At 41.4% G+C, this 20,710-nt stretch overlaps 1 protein-coding gene across 7 annotated transcripts in view; it reads right to left on the reverse strand.

Annotated features, from left to right (window-relative positions):
• Positions 1–17,662, reverse strand: part of onecut2 (one cut homeobox 2) — a 39,311-nt gene extending 21,649 nt beyond the window's left edge. For all 7 annotated transcript variants that reach the window (XR_015758126.1, XR_015758130.1, XR_015758127.1 and 4 more), the window contains exon 1: positions 16,268–17,662. Coding sequence is in view for 1 of the 7 variants with exons in the window: in XM_043685841.2 (XP_043541776.1) it covers positions 16,268–17,423 (1,156 nt within the window). In the remaining 6 variants the exon portion in view is untranslated. The remainder of the gene's footprint in view (positions 1–16,267) is intronic.
• Between the last annotated feature and the right edge of the window lie 3,048 nt (positions 17,663–20,710).

Raw genomic sequence — 20,710 nt, forward strand, 5'->3', positions numbered from 1 at the left:
AACAAAAACAGCAATTGCTGAAAAAACTTAGCATGTCTGGCAGCATCGTGAAGGAAAATCAGAGTTAATGCTTCGCATCTGGTGATCCTTCCTCAGAAATGGACCCGAAACATTAACTCTGATTTCTCTGCACAGATACTGCTGGACCTGCTGAGCTTTTCCAGCAATTTCTGTTTTTATTTCAGATTTACAGCATCCGCAGTTCTTTAAAAAGGTAACTAACCAGTAACATTGAAGCCTCCTTACAGGCAGCTAATCAGAAAGATAGACTGGTTTTCCTTAATTTCTTTCAAATCATGTTACAGGGTGAGAAACAAAGATTGATTGTGAGCATTGGATTAAGAAAGGAGTCAATGCACTAATTTCTTTAAAAATTGTGGAATTTTATCACAATATAGTAATTAGACATTCCACAAAAATAGGATTGTTTTCCAGATATACATTTAGGGAGAATTAATGGGGAGAAACTTTGAAAACTAGTGAAAAGGCAGGGAGGGCTCAGGGGAAGTCAATACAATTTGAAAAACAAGTAACAGGATCAAAAGCAAGGAAACAGTCAGAAATCATACTTCAGGGAGAGCAGGTAATGGAAAAACCATAAATAATGATATAGATTAAACAAGAAGAGAGAAATAAGAAACAGGTGAATAAAGCAGCAGAGCTGAGAGACACCTTACAGTGTATTGCCCAAATAAGAGTTCTATATACAAATGTATAGAGTGCAAGGACTAAATTGAGTGAGCTGCAGATACAAATTCAAATAGGAAATTATGATGTGGTAGTTATTACTGACACATGGCTGCACAATGTTTGGGAAAGGGAGCTAAGTATACCAGGTTATAAAGTTAACAGAATGGATAGGGAAAATAGCAGTGAGGATAGAGTAACTTTACTGATTAGAAAAAAAATCACTTCAACGATGAGGGAGGCTACAATGAAGGGAAAGCATCTAGTAGAGACCTTCTGGTTAGAACTGAGGAATTGTAAAGGATCTAATACCATAACAAGTATTGTGTATAGACCCCTGGTAGCAGCTCTGAGTGCTAGATTGTATAAATGCAGAAATTAGGTGAGTGTAGGAAAGGCAGTATTTATGGGAGATTTTAATTTTAACATAGATTGGACAGGCAGACAAGAACCTGTCAGAAAGGTAGTGAATTACTGGAATGTGTCTAGAATAGTTACGTACAGTAATATGTGCTGGAAGCAATAGTGGGGAAAAGCAATATTCGATTTAATAATGAACCAGATGAAGCAGTAACCTAATTGTGTGTGAATATTTATCAAATGGTGATTATTGCATGCTAAAATTCAACTTAGCTTTGAAAAGCACAAATCAACTACAGAATTTTAGATTTAGGCAATGCTGGCTTTAATGGGATGAGACAGAGACTGACCACAGTAAACTTGGAAACCTGCTAATGGGTAAGATAACTGAAAAACAGTGGAGGATGTTTGAAGATACATTTAATGCCGTACAGAACCAATTTATACCCTGAGAGACAAACGTTCCACTTCTCAAAAAAAGCAGTAAAGGATAACTAAAGAGATAAGGGACAGCATTAAACAAAATGAAAAGTCTTACAAAAATGCAAATAGAAAAGCATAGATCCTGCCAAATGGGAAGGATACAAAGACCAACACAGGAACACAAAGCAGCTTATAAAAGTTACTATAAGGGATAATGAAAGAAAACATGTAAAGTCAATAAAAATAAGTTTCATAGTTACACTTGAGGCAGTATGGTGGCTCAGTGGTTGGCACTGCTGCTTCCCAGCGCCAGGGATCTGGGTTCAATTCCAGCCTTGGGTAACTGTCTGTGTGGAGTTTGCACATTCTCCCCATGTCTACGTGGGTTTCCTCCAGGTGCTCCGGTTTCCTCCCACAGTCCAAAGATGTGTAAGTTAGGTGAATTGGCCGTGCTAAATTGCCCGTAGTGTTCAGGGATTTGTTAGTTACGGGTAAAACGTACAGTAATAGATTTGGTGGGATACTCTTTGGAGTTTGGTGAGGACTTGTTGGGCCAAATGGCCTGTTTCCACATTGTAGGGATTCTCTGATTCTATGAAAGGGAAAGTAGATGGTCAGGAGCAAGGTTGGCCCACTAAAGACTGAAAGGGGGATGCTGTCAATGATTATGGGAAATAGCAGACATGTTGAATAATTACACCTCAGTATTTACACTAGGAAAGGAGGTTAGATTGCTGGAAGTCCCAAGTAAATTATTGTGAATCATGGATAGGGACTAAATGACACTGACATGAGTGAAATATTGTTCATGTGGAAATTAATGGAACTAAACAGTGACAAATCTCCTGGACCTAATGGTTTCCATTGGAGGGTGTTGAGGGAGATAGGGGCCCTCATTGTAGATGCCCTAACTGGAATCTTTCAGAGTTCCCTCAATACAGGAGTCGTCTCTATGGGTTGGAAAACTGAATGTGCCACTCTGCCTTTTCAGAAGGGTGAAAGAGGAAAACGACAAAATTTCAGACCATTTAACCTAACATCGGTATAGTGAGGAAATTGTTGGAGTCTATATTTGAGGATATGTTAACTCAGCACCTTTAAAATTTTCACTTAATCCAGGGAAGTCATGGATTCATGACAAGTACATCATGTCTGACAACCTCATTGAATTTTTGAAAAGGTGACTGAGGTAGTGGACTGGGGAATGTCTATGGATATTGTTTATATGGACTTCCAGAAGGGATTTGACAAAGTCTTACATAAGAAGCTGGTAACTAAAATAAAAGTATACAGAATTGAGAGTAAATTACTGGTGCAGCTAGGAAATCAGTTGAGTTGCAGGTGGCAGAAAGTAGGGATAATGGTTAGGTAACCAAATTGGCACAAAGTGACCAGTGATATCCCACAAGGATGTGTGTAGGACCTCAATTGTAGCTATATGAAACATTGATTAGACCTCACTTGGAGTACTGTGAACGGATCTAGGCAGCATGCCTTGGGGAAGATATATTGGCCTTGGTGGGAGTACAAGAATGATACCTGAGTACCAGGGGTTAAGTTACAAGGACAGTTTGTAAAAATGGGCCTCTATACTCTAAAATTAAGCAGGTTAAGAAGTGATCTGCTCAAAATCTTATGCCACAGATCAGTCAAGATCTCATTAAAATGTGGAACAGGTTCAAGGGGCTGAATGGCCTGCTGATATTATTATTATTATGTTACTATGTTCCAAAATCAGACAGTATTTTCGGTTGGAGCTGGATTCTCAACCAAACCAAGATCAGAGGCTTTCCAGTTTAACCATGCTTTTGGAATGGTAAAAATCAGAAACCTCCCCTTTCCCTTTCCATTGATTACTACCGGTGAGTTTACAGTAAGGTTATCTTCTGCATGACAATATCATTTGACACAAATGGATGCACAATGGCAAGGTTTATAGTGACTGACTGAATAAATGCAATAGACTGTGCTAATGTACATTTAAGTACATTACAATATTGTTTTGGATCTTCAGTTATGAAATGTCAGAAATTAAGGGAATTGAATCACAGAAACATAGAAAATAGCAGAATTCAATCATTTGAGCCTGCTGGCATTTCAATACAATCATGGGTCAACACCCTATTGTCGCTTTCTCTCCATATCCTTTGATTCCTTTAAGCCTTAAGAACTACATTTAACTTCTTCTTGAAAACATTTTTGGCCTCGGCCACCCTTTGCAGTAGAGCATTACACAGACTCACCACTCGTTGAGAAGAAATGTCTCCTCATCGGAGTCCTAAATAGACTAAGTGTCCTTAAATGTGACCTCTGGCTCTGAATTCCAGTTTCATTTTACATCACCTTTAAGGGTATTTATGCACCTATTCCAGTTACAACAATCAGACATAATATCGTGCACAAGAGACCACATTTTATGTATCTGTGCACAACTAAGATGCCATCACAATGGTTTTTGCAGCACCAGGCGAATGGGCCTCCTCGGAGGAACTGTCCGCGGTGCTGATCTGGCTCCGGTAATTGGATGCAAATGCTCGTTTTATTGCTTTCCTTTTCTCAAAGTGTGTAAATTTTACACACATCTTCCGCATAGTACAATAAATGTTATATCCGCGCATCCTCTAGGAAACGCAATATATAGTTTTTTTTTTAAGTTGAAAGGTAGCATTTTATTATGGTATTATTGTATTATTTTACCATGTGTCAAGGATCTATGGCCAGAAGGTGGCAGCGTTGTACGCACAATTCTCAGTGACAGACCTGTATCCGGCTAAAACAGCGTTGAGCAAACGATACTGACAATACATTGTAGAATTACTGCCAAACGTTGTTCGATATTAATGGGTGATAAATACAGTAAATAATCAACAGAGCTCGAAAGGCCAAATAACAAATTACAGGCCTTCCTAATTAAACGCAAAGACGTAAAAAAAAGTTTACAGCAGTTTCTGACCGAAAGGCACGTGGTAAATCTAACAGCAGATTTAAGCTCATAATTGCTAAGAATAAAAAGATAAAATCACAATTAGAGTTCAGTAGCCTCTGCGAGCAATGGATCTCATTTAATGTTATCGTTTTATTGGAATATGATTAACGAAAAGATCATGAATCTCCATACATTGAAGAATGTCAACACTGGTTGACTAATCAATACGGCTATCGGTTCCTAGTTATTGATCAACTCCACGAGTAAAGTTCGTCGATGGTGTAACTGCACTTGGTGAATAAGTTATTCCTAACATGATTCGATAACCGTGAGCAAACCTTCGAGGTAATTATTACTTAACATAGGCGAGCCAAAAACCATCCCCTGCCACCACTGATAGACTCGCCCATAATGACAATAGAAGGGAGAGGGGGCCTCTGTAGGTTATACATGCTATTTAGCAACGTCAGTTCGTTAATGCACACAGATTACATATGGCTGTCACGAACCATCTTGAACAGCAGAGGGAAGTTTGTGAAATGCCACAGTTCCATGTATTCCAGATCCCAATGCATCTTTAACGGGGAAATATAAAACAATCGGTTTCTTTATTGTTTTCTTTTTTCACCCTCTTCTTGAATGTATTGATCCCAGTGTCCTGCTTTCAGTTGCCCTCCATTTCTTAGGCTTGAGTCAGCAAATATCCGCCACTGATTGGCATTACAATCTTTCCTAACATTAATATCGCCAGCAATTCATAGACAAAAAATACCACGGCTGGTTTGGTGATAGAAAATCAACCGTTCAGTTGTGTGCAACAGCATATGGAATAAAAGGAAAGAAAAAGGAAGCATGATCAGCAAAAGGGCAGGGATAGTGATGAAGAGGGAAACCTGGTCAATTGCTCTCCCTCAACCCCCTTCCGAACAGAGACACTGAAATCTACCGAAGTATCACTGCTGCGGTATCAGCTGAAGAATACCGAACTCAGCACAGATCAGGGAATGATAACTCGAACCGGGCTTGTTCCTGTAATTCCGTAACTCGTTGCCTTTCCCGAATTTAACAGTGGCAATTGTCGACATCTATTGATCTATCTTTTCACACACACACACACACACACACACACACAAGCCAGTCCATTCTAATCGATATTGAAGAGTGAAATTAAAGATGCAATAATTCCAAAGACCTTCCAGTTGGAGTCTGCAGAGTTGTGACTTATTTCAAGTCGTGGCGATTTCTGCTTTCCCAAAGTATTTTAATTGATACTGATCAAAGGGTAAGCGTAGTAGCAGAGGCAAGATAGACTGTTCGTAAGTACGTGCAGAACAGAGGAGAACCTCGCACAAAATTGTGATGGTTAATTATTCTCATATCTCGTCAAAATGCCATTAACCGGGATCCTGAGATTTCAAGCTTTATTTGCACATTCAACTCGGAACATTTTGACTTGAGTCTGCACCGTGAGTGATGGGGAGGGAGCGGGGGGGGGGGGGGGGTGGATTTTTTTGGTTCTGACTTTGGTTTTAATCCATCTTCTAAACTGCTGACCAGACCCTTCCAAACATCGCGTCTCGGAGAGAACGCCAGCGTTAAAATATCCTAACTGTTGTTGATCCATTTGCCCAATTTAAACGTCTGGACGCAAACGCAATAAAAAAAAAGCCCACCGCATGTAAACAGCTTCCAAAGCAAACGAAGCCGTCAGTCATGTCAGCAAACTGCATTAACAAGAGCGCTATTAGGAAGAGAGCTCGTGTTACGCCATCGAATTAAACAGTTAATCAATCAGCCAGTCGATTAATTCTACGCTTTAGCTGTCACACGAGTTCTTCACGTCTCGCCGTACGATTTTACAAGACATGCATTTTACTTTTACTCATGCATATGCGTGAGCGTGTTAGTAAATATTGCGTTAAAGCAGTTTGTTGCGGTTCATTTCTCGGTTGAGACTCAAGGCATATTGTGTAAGAACACGTAACCCGGGGAGAGCACAATGACCAGTAAACATTAGCGGAGATAGTCATGTAGGAAGGTCACCTATTGTCTACATGGAAGTTATTTGTAAATGTTTGCCAGTCGATCCCTCCCCCATCCTCACTACTGAACCTCCCGAAAAAAAGACACGAATTATTAATTACGCGCCAATAACAATACATACGTTTAATAATCTTTTAAATAATACATATATTTAATAATCTTTTAATAATCTTTTAAATCGAACAGGATCAAGCAAGCAATTGTCATGTTTACAATTGTCATTTCTATAAAGGCTGGGTTTTAAGGATTGCAAGCCGGTTTTAGGTATATCTAATAGATGTACTAAAAATCCCGATTTTTAAAGAAACCCTCTGCTGCTCTCTTCATTATACTATTAGTTTGTAAGGTTTAAATCGCCGTATGTAAAATCCTGCAATATTCGCACCATGTATTTTAACAAATCTGTTCATTTCGATTTCGAGCAATTTCATTCACATTTTTAAAACCCCAGTTAGGAAATGCAGAATGCTGCAATTTCCAGCGTTAACTTCGATCCTTTTTCAGATGCTATGTGTTTGCAATGACAATTAGTCATAGCAGTAGCACTGTGGCTGCAGCATAAGGCATATCGGTGATATAACCTGCACCTGTAGTGTGCAATGTTTGGGTAGCGAGCGCACATTTCTTCTCAAGACTGAGCAGTCAAACAAAAATCAATCAGATGACGCCATTTAAATGTTAATTATAACCTCTGATATGGCGATTAGCTACTCTTGTCCCTGACTAGGCCCATATTTTTTACAATCCGCCCCTAAGCACTGGTATTACGGGACAGTAAAGGGTTAAAAATGCGAAAATCAAACGCCAGATTAAACCTTCTGCATATCACAGTGTGAAAACACTAATCCCTACAATTTCTCCAACACTTTGCTACCACCGAAATCAAAGAAATCAATTAACCTGTACCAAGGGTGAACCTTACCCTTTGAACTCAGAGGAAAGACGAACAAACCCATTAACTCCCACAATGACTCTTCAATTGTTTACCAAATGTGGTTTATGCTCGAAATAAATCAGAAAGATGCAATCTAAATACGTGGCAGTCTCGTTAAAACAAATCTTGAACACTAAGACCCACGCCTTCTAACGAATCACAGCAGTTACAGAACAATGATCGTTTTTAAATTCTAGGCTTTTTTTTAGCTCCCACCACCACTATTTATCTCAACCCAGCGAACGTTCATGGCAACTCCTCGGCCGAAGCATATTTTGCTGATAGAGGAGCTCGCAATGTGATTGGAAAGGTTCTAGCGAGTATTTCCCTGCAACTGCACCTATTGCAGATTACATCACAAAATAGTTTCCTATGTTGACAACATTAGTAATCAAGATTCTTTCACTTCTGACAATTTGTTTAAAAAGTTCTCTTTGATTTAATCGTTGTTTAACCTTCATTATGAGAAGTACAGATAGAGTTAATGGTATTTGTCTTTTCTCTAGGATGGGGAATTTCAAGACTGGGGGCACATTTCTAAGGTGAGAGGAGAAAGAATTTTTTTTAAAAAGACATGAGAGGTATTTTTTTTTACACAGAGGGTGGTTCGCTTGTGGAATGAACTTCCCAAGGAAGTAGTGGATATGGGCGCAGTTACAACGTTTAAAACACATTTGGATAGATAGATGAATGGGAACATATGGCCAGGAGCAGACAGGAGGAACTAGTTTAGATTGGGATTATGTTCGGCATGGACTGGTTTCCAAAGGGTCTGTTTCCGTGCTGTATGACTCTATGAGATTGGATTTCAAAATTACTATTGGGAAGACCCAAGGTACGTAAAGACTTGCAGCGTGCAAATGCATGAATAAGGCTACAACAAAAGTAACATTTAGTTAATAAACTAAATTTTTAAAAGTGTTACAAATACACTGTACCCGTTATCGTATTTAATTGGCCAGCACAATTTTTCTCTAATCCAGAGTGCAATGGATCATATGATCAATTTTTAAAAAAGAATTGTGTAGGCCCATGCCTTGATGTATGTAATGGTTGCTCAATCTCTTTTCTTTTGTCAGACACTTAAGCGGAGCTCAATTTAGATTCCCTGTCCATCTCTTTAAGTCCGTATGTGGCATTCCTTATCTTTTCCAGTCATGTGTGTCTATTCTGTTTGTCTCTCCACATTCTCTGTCGCTTTCTTCAGCGTTTTGACCGCTCTGCTTCTGTACGCGCTCGATAGTTTACGCCTTGCTCGGTCGTTATAGCAGGCGGAGCGGTACTGCAATTTCCTTTTGCTGTTACATAACTAGTTACCCATACTTGAGTTCAGAAGACATGGATTACAAAACCGCGTATCCCATTAGGAATATAAATGAAAAAAATCAATAATGGCTTCTAATTACCTGTGAAGTTGCACAGACCCGGCTAGAATAATCAGAATCGCTTCTGCTCTCTTTTTGAGATGGTAAATATTTGAGACGGTAATAGATGCACGTATTTGCAATTCCATACAAAGTTAGGTTGTTTTCCCCTCCTGTGGGGTAAAACTAACGAAGCAAGCTAAAATCTAATGATAAAACTAAATGATAGCGAGGTAACTAAGTGAAACAATAGTAAATAGACCCGCCACTCATGAACCAAGGCACACTTGTTTAAATGAAAATACTTTTTATCTTGTTGGGTTTTAGGGCAACCAGTGTGAACTGTGTATTAACACAAACACAGTCCCCCTCGCCCCACAATAATTTACATGTAATAAAGATAAATAACGCCATCGATCACTTGATGTTCGTTCACTACTTCGTACAGGAATATATTTTGTAAAAGGAAATTATTACAAAGTATGTCTTGTATATGATCTGGGAAAATATGCAGGCGACTGATAATGTTTTGTTGACAAAATGAAAACATGCTTCTGTTTTGATGTTATGTGTTGACTGGGGACGCTGATTTCCTTAATCACCGTCCTTTAACTAACAGGGACGAGGATACGTTCACGATGCGTAAAAGTTAGTATCTTAAATGTTGCGTTTCCTTTATTAATTTTACCTACGTATAGACAAATACACGGTAAACGTGTCCATAAATCTGTAACATATGCAATATATGTTACAAATACAAAATTAAATTATAATCTGCATTTTGTTACGTCATAATGTTAGCCAGCCTCATTCTGCCTGTACCTTAATGCATCGTGGAAAAATATAATTCAATACCTATTTTAAAATTAGATCCTGTTAATATAAATTATCTATATTTCACAGTAATATCAACTGAATTACAGACTAAATGACTGATAATACATTTCTAGAATATCCAAAATATGTAGAGAAACTGTAAAGTAAAATCGTGCAAAAAAAAACAGGAATGCAGGACCCGCTAAAAAGCACATTGAAAACTCTGCATATGTTGGTGCATTGTCTATTCGCAAAGCCTCGTGGTAATGCCGCCCCTCTAATGCCTGCCTTTTTCCTCTGTTTGTAGGATACTTGTTTCAGGTGTTATTGCATTTCTCAGTAATAACAAATCGAATGACAATACAGTCTTAAACAGAACAGCATCCGGGTAAACAGTAAATCTATGCAAGCGCTTCTTTAAACGTGCGGCTTCCTTAAAGGGACAGGCTGGATCAATGTGATCGATAGCGAAGGTGTCCCTATTCCTGCATCAAATGAACGTCGTTACTGATAAAGTGGGGAGCCTCACTGGGCGACTTCTCCATTGTTTTTTTTTACACTCGGGTTGTGACAAATGAAAATCGATATCAGCGAGCCACCAATATCACAAATAAAACAAAGGCTTGTTTGTACCGACTCGGCGTCTAAGCGAACAAAGTTCTTTTGTGAGAGAGCTCTTGGCAAGGAAAACAGGGCAGGAGTGCTCGAAGCTCCGTCCAATAAATCCGAAGAGGAAACACGTCCCAGTAATTTCTAAATTAAGAACGAGCAACTGACAGAAAGCAGACGATATTGAGACGAAGGGCAACAGCGAAGGCAAGAGTATTGTTTTACAGAAAAAGTTGTTGATGGCGTAAACCAATCCGGAAAGGTTTTGCCAAATTTGACAGAATAAACATGAGCTAATTATTATCAGAACATGCTAAATGTCAAGGAAATAACTGAAGTTTACAAAGAGGAGGGGCACGCTACTCAATTAAGTATCAGCAAACATTGAGATGGAAACGCAATGTGAAAGGACTTTTCTACTTTTTCCAACTCCGGTGCACTGCTTTTATTTTTGAAAAATGAGTTTTACTTTCCGTTTATAATTGAATCATCTCTCCCTATGCATGAACAGGGTCAGGAAACAATGTATGTAGGTCAAGCTGTGCAGCTCTGATGGGCTGGAGTTAAGAAATTGACATTGGCACAACACCGGGACCATCTATAATGCACTGGTCTGTTTTCTCAGATTGTGTTACATGTCCTTGTAATAAGGCAAGATCTCTGGGGAGCAATAAATATCGATATGTAATTATGCTATTAAAAATTGTATATAGTGCATAGCACACATGTATAACGTTTAAGATCGCTCCAATCTTTTGAAAGTGCCAAGTGTTTCGTTAAATAATAACAAAGACTGCAGTAGGCAAGCGATCTGATAAAAAGAAAAACACACTATATGACGTATTACGTTTGCAAATAAAACTGGAGCTGTATGATTTGAAATTATAAATAGTTTGATAAATGGGGTGCCCATTTCCATTCTTAAACGTATTTTCTGGAGTCGTGGAGAATGTGCAGTACAATTGATAGCATTTCAGGACGAATTAATGCATTGGTCTAGAAATGGATAGTTTTAAACATCAGGAGAAATTTTAAACAATTAGGAATGATTTGCAGTGAAACAATGAACAATGTCAGTTCGGCTGTCGGTATTCGAATGGACATTTTTTTTTGTTTTATTCCGCCAACGAAATATGCATCTTATGCACATTTTGAAGGTGATATGAAGTTGTTTCTTAACTATTTTATCTGTAAATATAGTAAACACGAAACGAAGGATTTTCTTCCCCAAAATTTCGGCTTGTGGATGTGGGCACTGTAAAAGGAGCCGGAAAGATCAAAACTAACATACAGAACCCAATCACATCAACTGAATTGCTAAACAATCAATAGTCAAGACAAAATAATGCTTTTTGAAAAATATATTTCATTTACCAGGAGACTGATCATTTCAAAGACATTTGAAAAAGAAATCAGAAAGGTACACTGACACCTTCGCTGAGATTTCTACACCGTTAGTAAACGGTATTTGATATTGAACTGCGTTTGGAAACTAAGTGTTTTCAGTATTACAGAATGACAGGAGGGAGGGTTTGTCCCACCCCCTACTGAAACATAATCTCTTTTTACACTGTCCTTGGTTCCTAATTCGGAATCCCAGAAAACTGCCTAATTAATGCTTGATTATGTGAAGTTTTACCTGGCGATTTGTAACGTCAGAACAACCCTGGAGTCTGCATCTAATCAGAGTGCTGGGGAGTAGCCTACATCGTGCTGAAGCGTTTTCACGAACCTGGGCCGGCGAGGTTGCCACGGACCAGAGGCCATTTGAATTGCAATTTCCGGTGCTAATTGGTTTCCTGTCACTTAACACACTTTCTCTGGCATGCGCACTAAGTTTTCCACCTGGATAAGTATTTTAGAATATATGCACCTTAACGTCAGTCAGCAACACAGCACATATGTTTGGTGACAACACCGGAATACTGATTATAAACATATCATTATAAAACGTATTAATTTAGATTATGTGCCAAACTGAAGCTGAGGTCACATACCTCAATATGATAACATTAGCTTGGCCTTGGGAAATATAAACAAAACAGGAAGAATAATTCAATGACCTTTTCTCTTTTGGCTTCGAAAAAAAGGTCAACTTCTAATGTTACGTGTGTGCTATGTGCTTCCAAATTCGCTTTCAAAACGTTTTAGTGGAACTTCTTAAATGCTCAACTATTCACGTTAGTGAAATGAGTCATAACATCGTTACACTTTTGGTCGCGTAATACAAAAACAACAAAGAAAATCGATAATAAAATATAGTACTACGGTTAAAAAAACACACTTGAGCTATCGTTGTCATTGGGCCGTTCAAACTAAATGCCTTTGAAACGGGAGCGAGGAGGGAACTCAAACTGTCAGGAGACAAAGGGAAGATAATGCGGACGACAATGCCAGGAAGAGGATGGCAGTTTTCCTGGAACAACATCGGATCAGGTTCCAAATCAATGTCTAACCGGGTTCTCAAGTTTATGTTATTGTTGCCAGCATTAATGCCCTTTTAATCTTCTAAAGATTATCCTCATCGATCCACGGCCATAGACACAGGGTTTTTTTATATACTGACAAAACCACATTATTGAAATATGGTGATAAAAATAAATACCATTGCTTCAGTTCTTTTCCCTGTCCTCCTCGACAGCACCCACACCCCCGCCCCCCTCCCCCTCCCCTCCCCCTCGCCCGCCACCGTCCATATAGCTCTCCTTGCCCCTCATGCTCCCAGCAACCCTCCTGCATTAATGAACATGAGGAAGGTGTTACTCTCTCACACAGGGGGCTGCCAGAGGCAAACATCAAGAGCGGGAGGGTTTCAATTATTAATCTGACGACTGGAGCTAACGAGTGATCCGAGAGAATGTCAATAAAGCTACCCGCGATTAGTAGCAACGTGAGGGCTGCAGCCAAAGTGTCGCTTTTAAAGATGATGTTCGGCAATGGGACTCATTTGCACAGCCTTAGATCAGAAGCAGTTTCCCTTTTTTCCTAAAAACATTGTTTGTCGTTCACACCCAGTGGCCGATCCTGCATGGAGCCGCAGTGAGAGAGAAAGATACTGGGGTGGACAAGGCTATCCGCTCCAGCAGCGAACGAGTGTCCATGTTTCGCCTGGTTAAAACCAAGGCCAGGGTGACGACTGCAGCTTGCAACCGGTCATGCAGAGACTGTCATTAATAATTCATATCTGCAGCTTCTGGGCTCCATTTCAAAGGACTGCCAGTAAGCATACTAATATTTTCAGACATTTCTGTTTGATTTCAAATATAAAAAAGGGTTGCAACGAATGCCCGGTGATTTTGTACTTTTTAACAAATAAAATGTTCCAAAAATTAGCTGTAGCGTCCACACAGGACCTCACTCTGCGAGCTTCAGAGTGGTTGGACATGTTGTCTCTCCTTTTTTGTTGTATCTCCTGCTCTGCACTGAGCTAGAGTTAATAAGGCTGTGCAAGAATATATCCCTTGCGCGTCCCGCTGCGGGATGCGCGGCAGGAATATTCTGCAGTAAGTTGATGTGACGGTGGTATCATCCTCACGCAATGTCTTGATGCACATGAGCAGATTATTTTTAAATATCATCGCCACAATGCCGTTTTCTGTCAGCGTTCTGGTTTCTAGCTACCAAATCAGCTCAGCAAAATACACAACTTTAATTATGTAAATCAGAATTGATCGCCAGCGTCAGAGACATGCTGCGAAATTCTTTGACAGTATTGAAACTAAGTGGCAACTACATTAAAACCAAATAGTTAATTACAATCTCGTTAGTTGCTTAGCTGTCCCCCTGCTGACGGCCTTTATCGGAGGTCTATATTTTTGTAGTTCTGCAATCCTTACAGCGTCAGTGGGTTTTTTTTTAACGATAATGTATAATTTGATAAGTAGAAACACCAGACGTACAGACGGGGTGACCATTTCAAAGCAGCTTTCAAAATGTCTTGCCACCTTTTCGGGTCAAGAGAATTCCAAAGCTAACGGCTACAACAGCGACTCAGACAGACCTACGCTGCCCATCGCCTCTCGGGACTGAAGTGAGCTCATTCTGACAATGTTCTACCGCGAACTGTGATCGGAAATATTTTAACATGTTTTGCCTGGCAGGTCAGATGTTAAGCGGTTTTAAAATAATTTCACCTCCTCCCCACCCTATTTGATACAATCTCAGAAATCAAATGCAATTACACTTTGTTTTTTTTAAATACCTCCTCACCCTGCTCTAAGTTATACTGTACATGAAAGCATAAACGTGGATAGAAAAATAAAGGCAAAAATAAAGCAAGATACATGCGGTCACGTTGTCCTGCAGGACGTGCCCCGCGTTTCTGAGGCTCTCCGTCTGTGAGGATGCAGTTTGTCCATTCAATGCAGAGCCACGTTTAATTGGGAAAAGTAATTACAGCAATTACATCACGTGACGTTGGTAGACAACATCCACTCTGATTTGTTTAAGCGGAAATTGACGGTAGCGGCATGCAAACAAACATTGTATATAAAAGACAGTAATATTTTCCCGGAAATAAACAAGACAGAGTTTTTACATTAAAATAAAGACAAATATCTTACCAACTCAGAAGTGCTTTTTCTCTTGTTTGCTCTGTTAACTAATTTACTGAAATATAACCAGGGACCACTGATTGTCCCAAAGTAAGAGATACAAAAATATCTCCTTAAAACCTACATTTTCAAGGATACAATCTGTTAACCATCCAGATTCGAGTTAAAGACATTGCAATGTGTGTTCTCTCCCATTGCATTTCTGAGGGGAGAAGGTTAAATTATTGGTCTCGCCGCCGTGTGAACGGAACAGTTCTGTGATATCAGGGAATGAAAGGCAGATTTTCCAGATAGATTGAAATAAAATTAGGTTTCTGTTGCGTATTTTCCCAATGTGAGTTTCATTTATTTATTTTGTGAAGTAGAATCTCGCACCAGAGCCTATGAAGTCTAAAAGAAGATTTAAACAGCAATCCAGTGACTATCATCTTATTTTAAGTAGCTCCTAACTGCAGGCAAATACAATTCTATCCGATCAAACACGCACAATAGGAATTAGCTCAGATTCGAGAGACAAATATCCCCGCTAGAGGGCAGACATGCAATTCCGCCCATTTCCCACTCCTCATGCCAACCACTGAGCTCGGCCAGGGCTTCAGCACAACACAACGTTCGCTTGCTTAAAGCACTGCACTGTCTACCTATCAATGTGTTTAAATGTGCGCAAAATAGCTGAAGGCTGGTCATCGGGCACCGCACATTCTCCGAAACGTAACATTTTATTGAGACTTTCTTTTAACATTTCACTTGACATTTTACGGATTTAACAGAGCAAAACCAGTGGCAGAATGTTGTTGAGAGGTAACTGGCGTTGTGGATGAATATGGGTTTGAGGATTAGCCGAGTGCTGCAGACTTAACACAAATTCATCGAATTGGCTAAGTCCAATGCAGAACTGAGGCGTGAGAGAAGTAGACAACAATAGTCTGATGTTAGTCCTTGTGGATCTCTAGAACAGGGGCGGGGGTTAACGTTAATAAAGGGAAGAAAGCTTGTTGTGTTACAAAGGAGACACACAAACACAACAGTTTAGATTCTGTCATGGGTTAAACAGGACGGCAGCACGTAGGATTTTGCATAGTGCAACTATCGATGTCCGTCAGGCAGGCAGACTGACAGAGAGAGAAAAAAAAAATCAACACTAGACCCCTTAAGTGAATCTTGAAGGTATATTAATTGAATGGTAATCAGATGTTGATGCAGCCGCACGTTACTATTGTGGGTGTGTCCTTTCATTGAGGAAATGTTGAATTGTCTAATTCTGGAGCTATTGTGCCAGTAAAGGGGAAGCTTTCAAAGGAGCTCTGCGGTGGGTGGAATGGGACAAGAATTGGCGGGCCTTCTGGGTCCGGGTGCCTCTGACCACAAAGAAAACCTGTTCCAATCAATAATCCCTCGTCGATGAAACAGAGGGTAAACAGAAACTGAAACGATTTTCCTTCGGTTCAGTTAGAGCAATGCTGTGAGCTTCACCCGTCCCACACAATAACATTGCCAATGAATTGTCTACCCACAACCTTGAACCAGAGGGTGCTTTCAACCTGGCACTTACCTGCAAGCCTTAAGGCTGACATTCTCTGGAACTCAGGCTCTTGCAGCCATTTCCACATCCGCCTGAAGGTCTCGCGTCCTGATTTAAGTTTACTCCAGGGTTTGGGGTTCCTTAACAGGTCCGAGAGAGTCCCCTGCGAGCGGCACAGCACCCTCTGGGCGAAGATGGCCTGCGGGATGCTGTAGCGCTTGAGTTCCGCCGTGATCCTTTGTGCTACTTCCTTGGTGTTGATCTCTTCCAGCTGAGCCGCGGTGTTGGCCTGCGAGCCCGAGGAGGAGGACGGGGGCCGGTCCCGGCTCGAAGCCAGCACGGGCCCGTGGGATGGATGGTGGCTCGAGTGGCCGTGGTGGTGGTGATGGTGGTGATGGTGGTGGTGGTGCAAGCCGTTCAGGTGCGACATCATGCCGGCCGAAGGCGCTCCCAGGGCCCGGGACAGGTGCTGCTCGCCCCGGGCCAGCATGGCCGTGTGGGCTTCGAAGTTGGAGCTCAGCATCTTGTCGTGGCCGTTGGAGCCGTAGCCCTGGATGCCCTGGTGCGGGTTGTGGAGGGTGCCCAGGCCGTTCCCCAGCGGGTTGCTGCCCAGGGGAGACAGGTTCTGGGTTATCCCCGGCACCTCCTTGTGGTACGGGCTGTACAGGTTGTTCATGGCCGAGGGCAAGCCCCTCTCGTCCCGCATCAGGGTGAAGCTGCCGCTGACGTTGCCGGGGCCCAGCCTCTGGTGGTGGGGGTGGTGGGGGTGGCTCGGGTGCGGGTGGGGGGGGTGGCTCGGGTGGGGGAACTTGTCCGACACCGTGGAGATGGGCGGCAGCGGCTGCAGCGGGGTCAGCGTGGTGTAGGTGCTGCTCATGCCCATGCCGGGCGGAGAATCGCAGGCCATGCTGATGGCCGGGTGCAGGGGGACCGACAGCTCCGGGCGGTACTCGCCCGCTCCGTCCAGGAGAGACGCCATCGCCGACCTGGTGGCGAGCTCCCGGTGAGCGGCCGCCGCTGCTGCTGCTGCCGCCGCTGAGACCGCCTGCCGCTGCTGACTGCTCATCAGCTCGCCCGGAGACTGCTCATGGCTGATCCCACCGTGCAAATTCCCGATGCTGTCCATTGTCAGCTCCGGGTTCATGACATACACTTCTTTGGCTATACATCTATACGCGTTGCTCATTCAGTCCCATTCAGAATTGCAATAGTTTCTTCTGGGGCTTGGCAAATGTTTTCTCGTTACATCTGCACGCATCCATATACACCGGCTACGAGAAGAAAGATTTTTTTTAAAAAAAATATTATTAAGGCCTCACGGGGTAGCCAGGGATCACCGACTGCTCTCAGACGGGCCAGTGCTTATTCTCGCCATGTCCTCCTCCTCCTACATCGACTGTTCAGGCAGCTGGAGCCAGCCCTAGACTCGCCTCTCTCTTGCTTCAATCTGAACTGCTCCAGCCCAGGCTCAGTGGCGGGGGGGGAGGGGGGGGGGAGACACTCTGATGGGCAGTGCTCTCAAACCTATCACAGTCCCCCTCTCGCCCCCCTTTAGCCAACCCGGATCCGTGGGATTCGTCCAATCAACACGGACAGGGGCGGGACGTCCGCTTCCAGGCTTCGGTGGATGAGTTGTGTACAATCTGGCTCCGCTCCACTACCACACCACCACCACCTCAACCCACCCCCCCTCCCCTCTCCCTTCAGCAAAACAGCCTTCAACACAGCGCCAGCGACCGTAGCTTTAAACAATATTAACTTCCGGGTTCCAAATAGATCAGGTTTTTCTTCCCCCTTATTCCAATTATTATTTTCTTATTCATTTGGCATTTGATTGGAAGATTTGCCTAATCCAGACATTTCTCTAAAAAAATCACACCTAATTGATTTAGTCGATTTGAAAGCCACTAGTTAATTTGTTGTACTAATTTAACTAGGGGAAAGTGACTTCGCAGTGCTAATTTAACTCTTTGCAATGCAAAGCTGGGGAAATAAGTATTTACAACTTGATTGACAAATCATTTTTAGTCATGCGTTTAATTTTTTTTCTTTTTTTCTGTTTTTGAGGAGCCCTCCTCTAAAAATGCGCGAGACACACTTAATTAATGCCATGAAAAATTCAATTAATTTAATTTCATGCAACGCTCGTCTGTTTAGAAACAATTAAAAATTGACTGGATTGTAACATGATAGCTTTCGCCCTCAGCAAGAACACATTTCCCAAAGTCATTTCATTTTTAAAATCCTTTCTTGATAAGTAATGGGCGAAATGCCTCATTTCTGTGGAAAATGTACAATTCCCTCAATGTGTTAAATAATTAATAAGATTCCCCACATAAAACTACAGCGAGTGGATTGAACCTTTTATATCATTATGACTTTGGTAAATGTATTGTTAGGAAGTGCTATTGCTTTTGTTTAATTCTGACCTGAGGATAACTTCTGCTGTAGTCAGATTTCGGCTACACATTGTAAGCAGAACACAGTCAAATCATGAACCATAACAGTCTGGAGATACTTACCCACTGGACTCGAGAACAAGTGAATGATAAATGAACTATGTTTAAATCTAATTTGTATTTTCATTGTTGATTAAGGTGAAATTAGACTGTAACAAATTATTTGAAAAGGAATTGATTTTGGAAATGAATATTTGTTCATGTTCATAATTTTTAAAACATCTGAACTGTTAGTTTCATTTTCCAATGGGCGAGGCGGTTTGGTGTTAGTGGTGTTGGGATGACACCGAGAACAAGAGAAATTAAGAATATGAACTCGTGTAAAATCTAGCACAGCTCTTTCATTCTCCCCTTAAACTTTAGACTTTGCGGAGAAAGTGGGGAGGTTGTGCAGATGTGTCCATTGTTTATTTTGGTTGGGTGGGCGTGGGGTTGGAGGGGGGGGGTTACCGTTAGTAATTAAGGACGGGGATGGACAAGAGCTTGCAATGCGTGACCTAGTTTCGTTTGATCATCCGGCGGGGTCTGACGGATAAATACCCCTCCGCTGACTTTCAGCTGATGGCAAACTTGTAAGAAACTAGAGAAGTTATAAGGAGTATCTGTTCTGTTCAGGGGATTTATTTGCAACAAGCTAACGTATTCAGCATCTGGGAAAAAAAGCTTTCTTTGCAGCTTGTTTTGCGACCAACATCAGTTACAGCATTAGTCACACTTAATAGTGATATACTGTAGAGGAGAACACAGCAAGTGATAGGCTCACTCACTTTTGGCGATGAGCACAATATCAGTGTAATCTCTCGACCATTTAGGTGCGTGTGCTTATTAGGTTTTAGTTTGCTATGAAGGGCGACTTAAAGTATCAGATGCTTGACGCTAATTTACATATTTCAAGAAATACAGTACAGCGAATTATAATTGAGGTCTTATACTTGTCAATTTAGCTTATCTTCACAGCTCAAGTAATACCTTTGTTAATATTTAGCAACTTTTTTCTAAAATATAAAGATTTGAGCCACTTTATTGAATACTGTTCGAATCTGTGGTAGAGATGATCTCACTTGCTCTTTCCCTTCCTCCCTTCCTGACCACATTGGCTCAGGGACTTTTCCCGTTTCCCCGCACCCTGCAGATTTATCTTTATTCTCCCCATCTCTATGCGGTACATATATTCTCTCCTCTTCTATCTCCACACTGTCTTTTCTGTGTTCTCTTTATCTATTCCCTACCTCTCTTCGTATTTGCCCGTTTTCTTCTATAATGTCTGCAAATACCCTCGCCCCTTGATTCCACGCTTCTCGCTTCTTGCTTGACCTGTCATCCTTCTTGTTTTTGTCATTCGCTATACATTGTCACGCCACCCCTTTCCGATGAACCCCTTTCTCATCATGTTCTCTCCATATTCTCTATACCTCTTGCTTCACACTCTCTCTTCTCGTTTCTGGCAATTCTTTAATAGTTTCTCTATCCCTCTCTTGTAATGTTCTCTTAATTCCTCTACCCCAACTGTCTAACTCGCCATTCTCTTCTGTCTCCGGGGTCCTCCGTCTAGTTAGTGTTTTGGTTAGAGCAATCTGAAACAGTGTGTAGATTTACAGGCCGAGGAACAGAGAGCGAGAGAGAGAGACAGACAGAGAGAGAGAGAGAGAATGCCTCCGTGCAGTTAACGCTAAGTTAGTTGTTAAGCACATTTTAACATTAGTTTTCACCTTGCTGTATTTGTAGAAATGATCTAACTTTATATCGCCTAGTTTGTTGGCCTGGCAGTTCAATCCTACTTCGATACGAAGTGAAAAATTAGCATAGGCTCAATAAGGTTCGATTTGTTTAAATAATCAATCCGTGACATGCAGAGCTTTTTGCATGTTGGCCATAGGTTCAGTGATAAACTAAGAACACTCGCGAATTGTTTCAGCGCTTGCCTGAACGTTTCAGTTGTTTCAAATAGAAGATTTTGCTTGGTGGAAAGTTGGCAAAAAGAGACAAAATGTTAAAGAGGAACAAAAGAAGGAAA

The sequence above is a fragment of the Chiloscyllium plagiosum genome, unplaced genomic scaffold, assembly GCF_037043375.1.
Source record: "Chiloscyllium plagiosum isolate Xiang-an unplaced genomic scaffold, Cpla_swu_hap1 HiC_scaffold_1, whole genome shotgun sequence".
NCBI lineage: Eukaryota > Metazoa > Chordata > Chondrichthyes > Orectolobiformes > Hemiscylliidae > Chiloscyllium > Chiloscyllium plagiosum.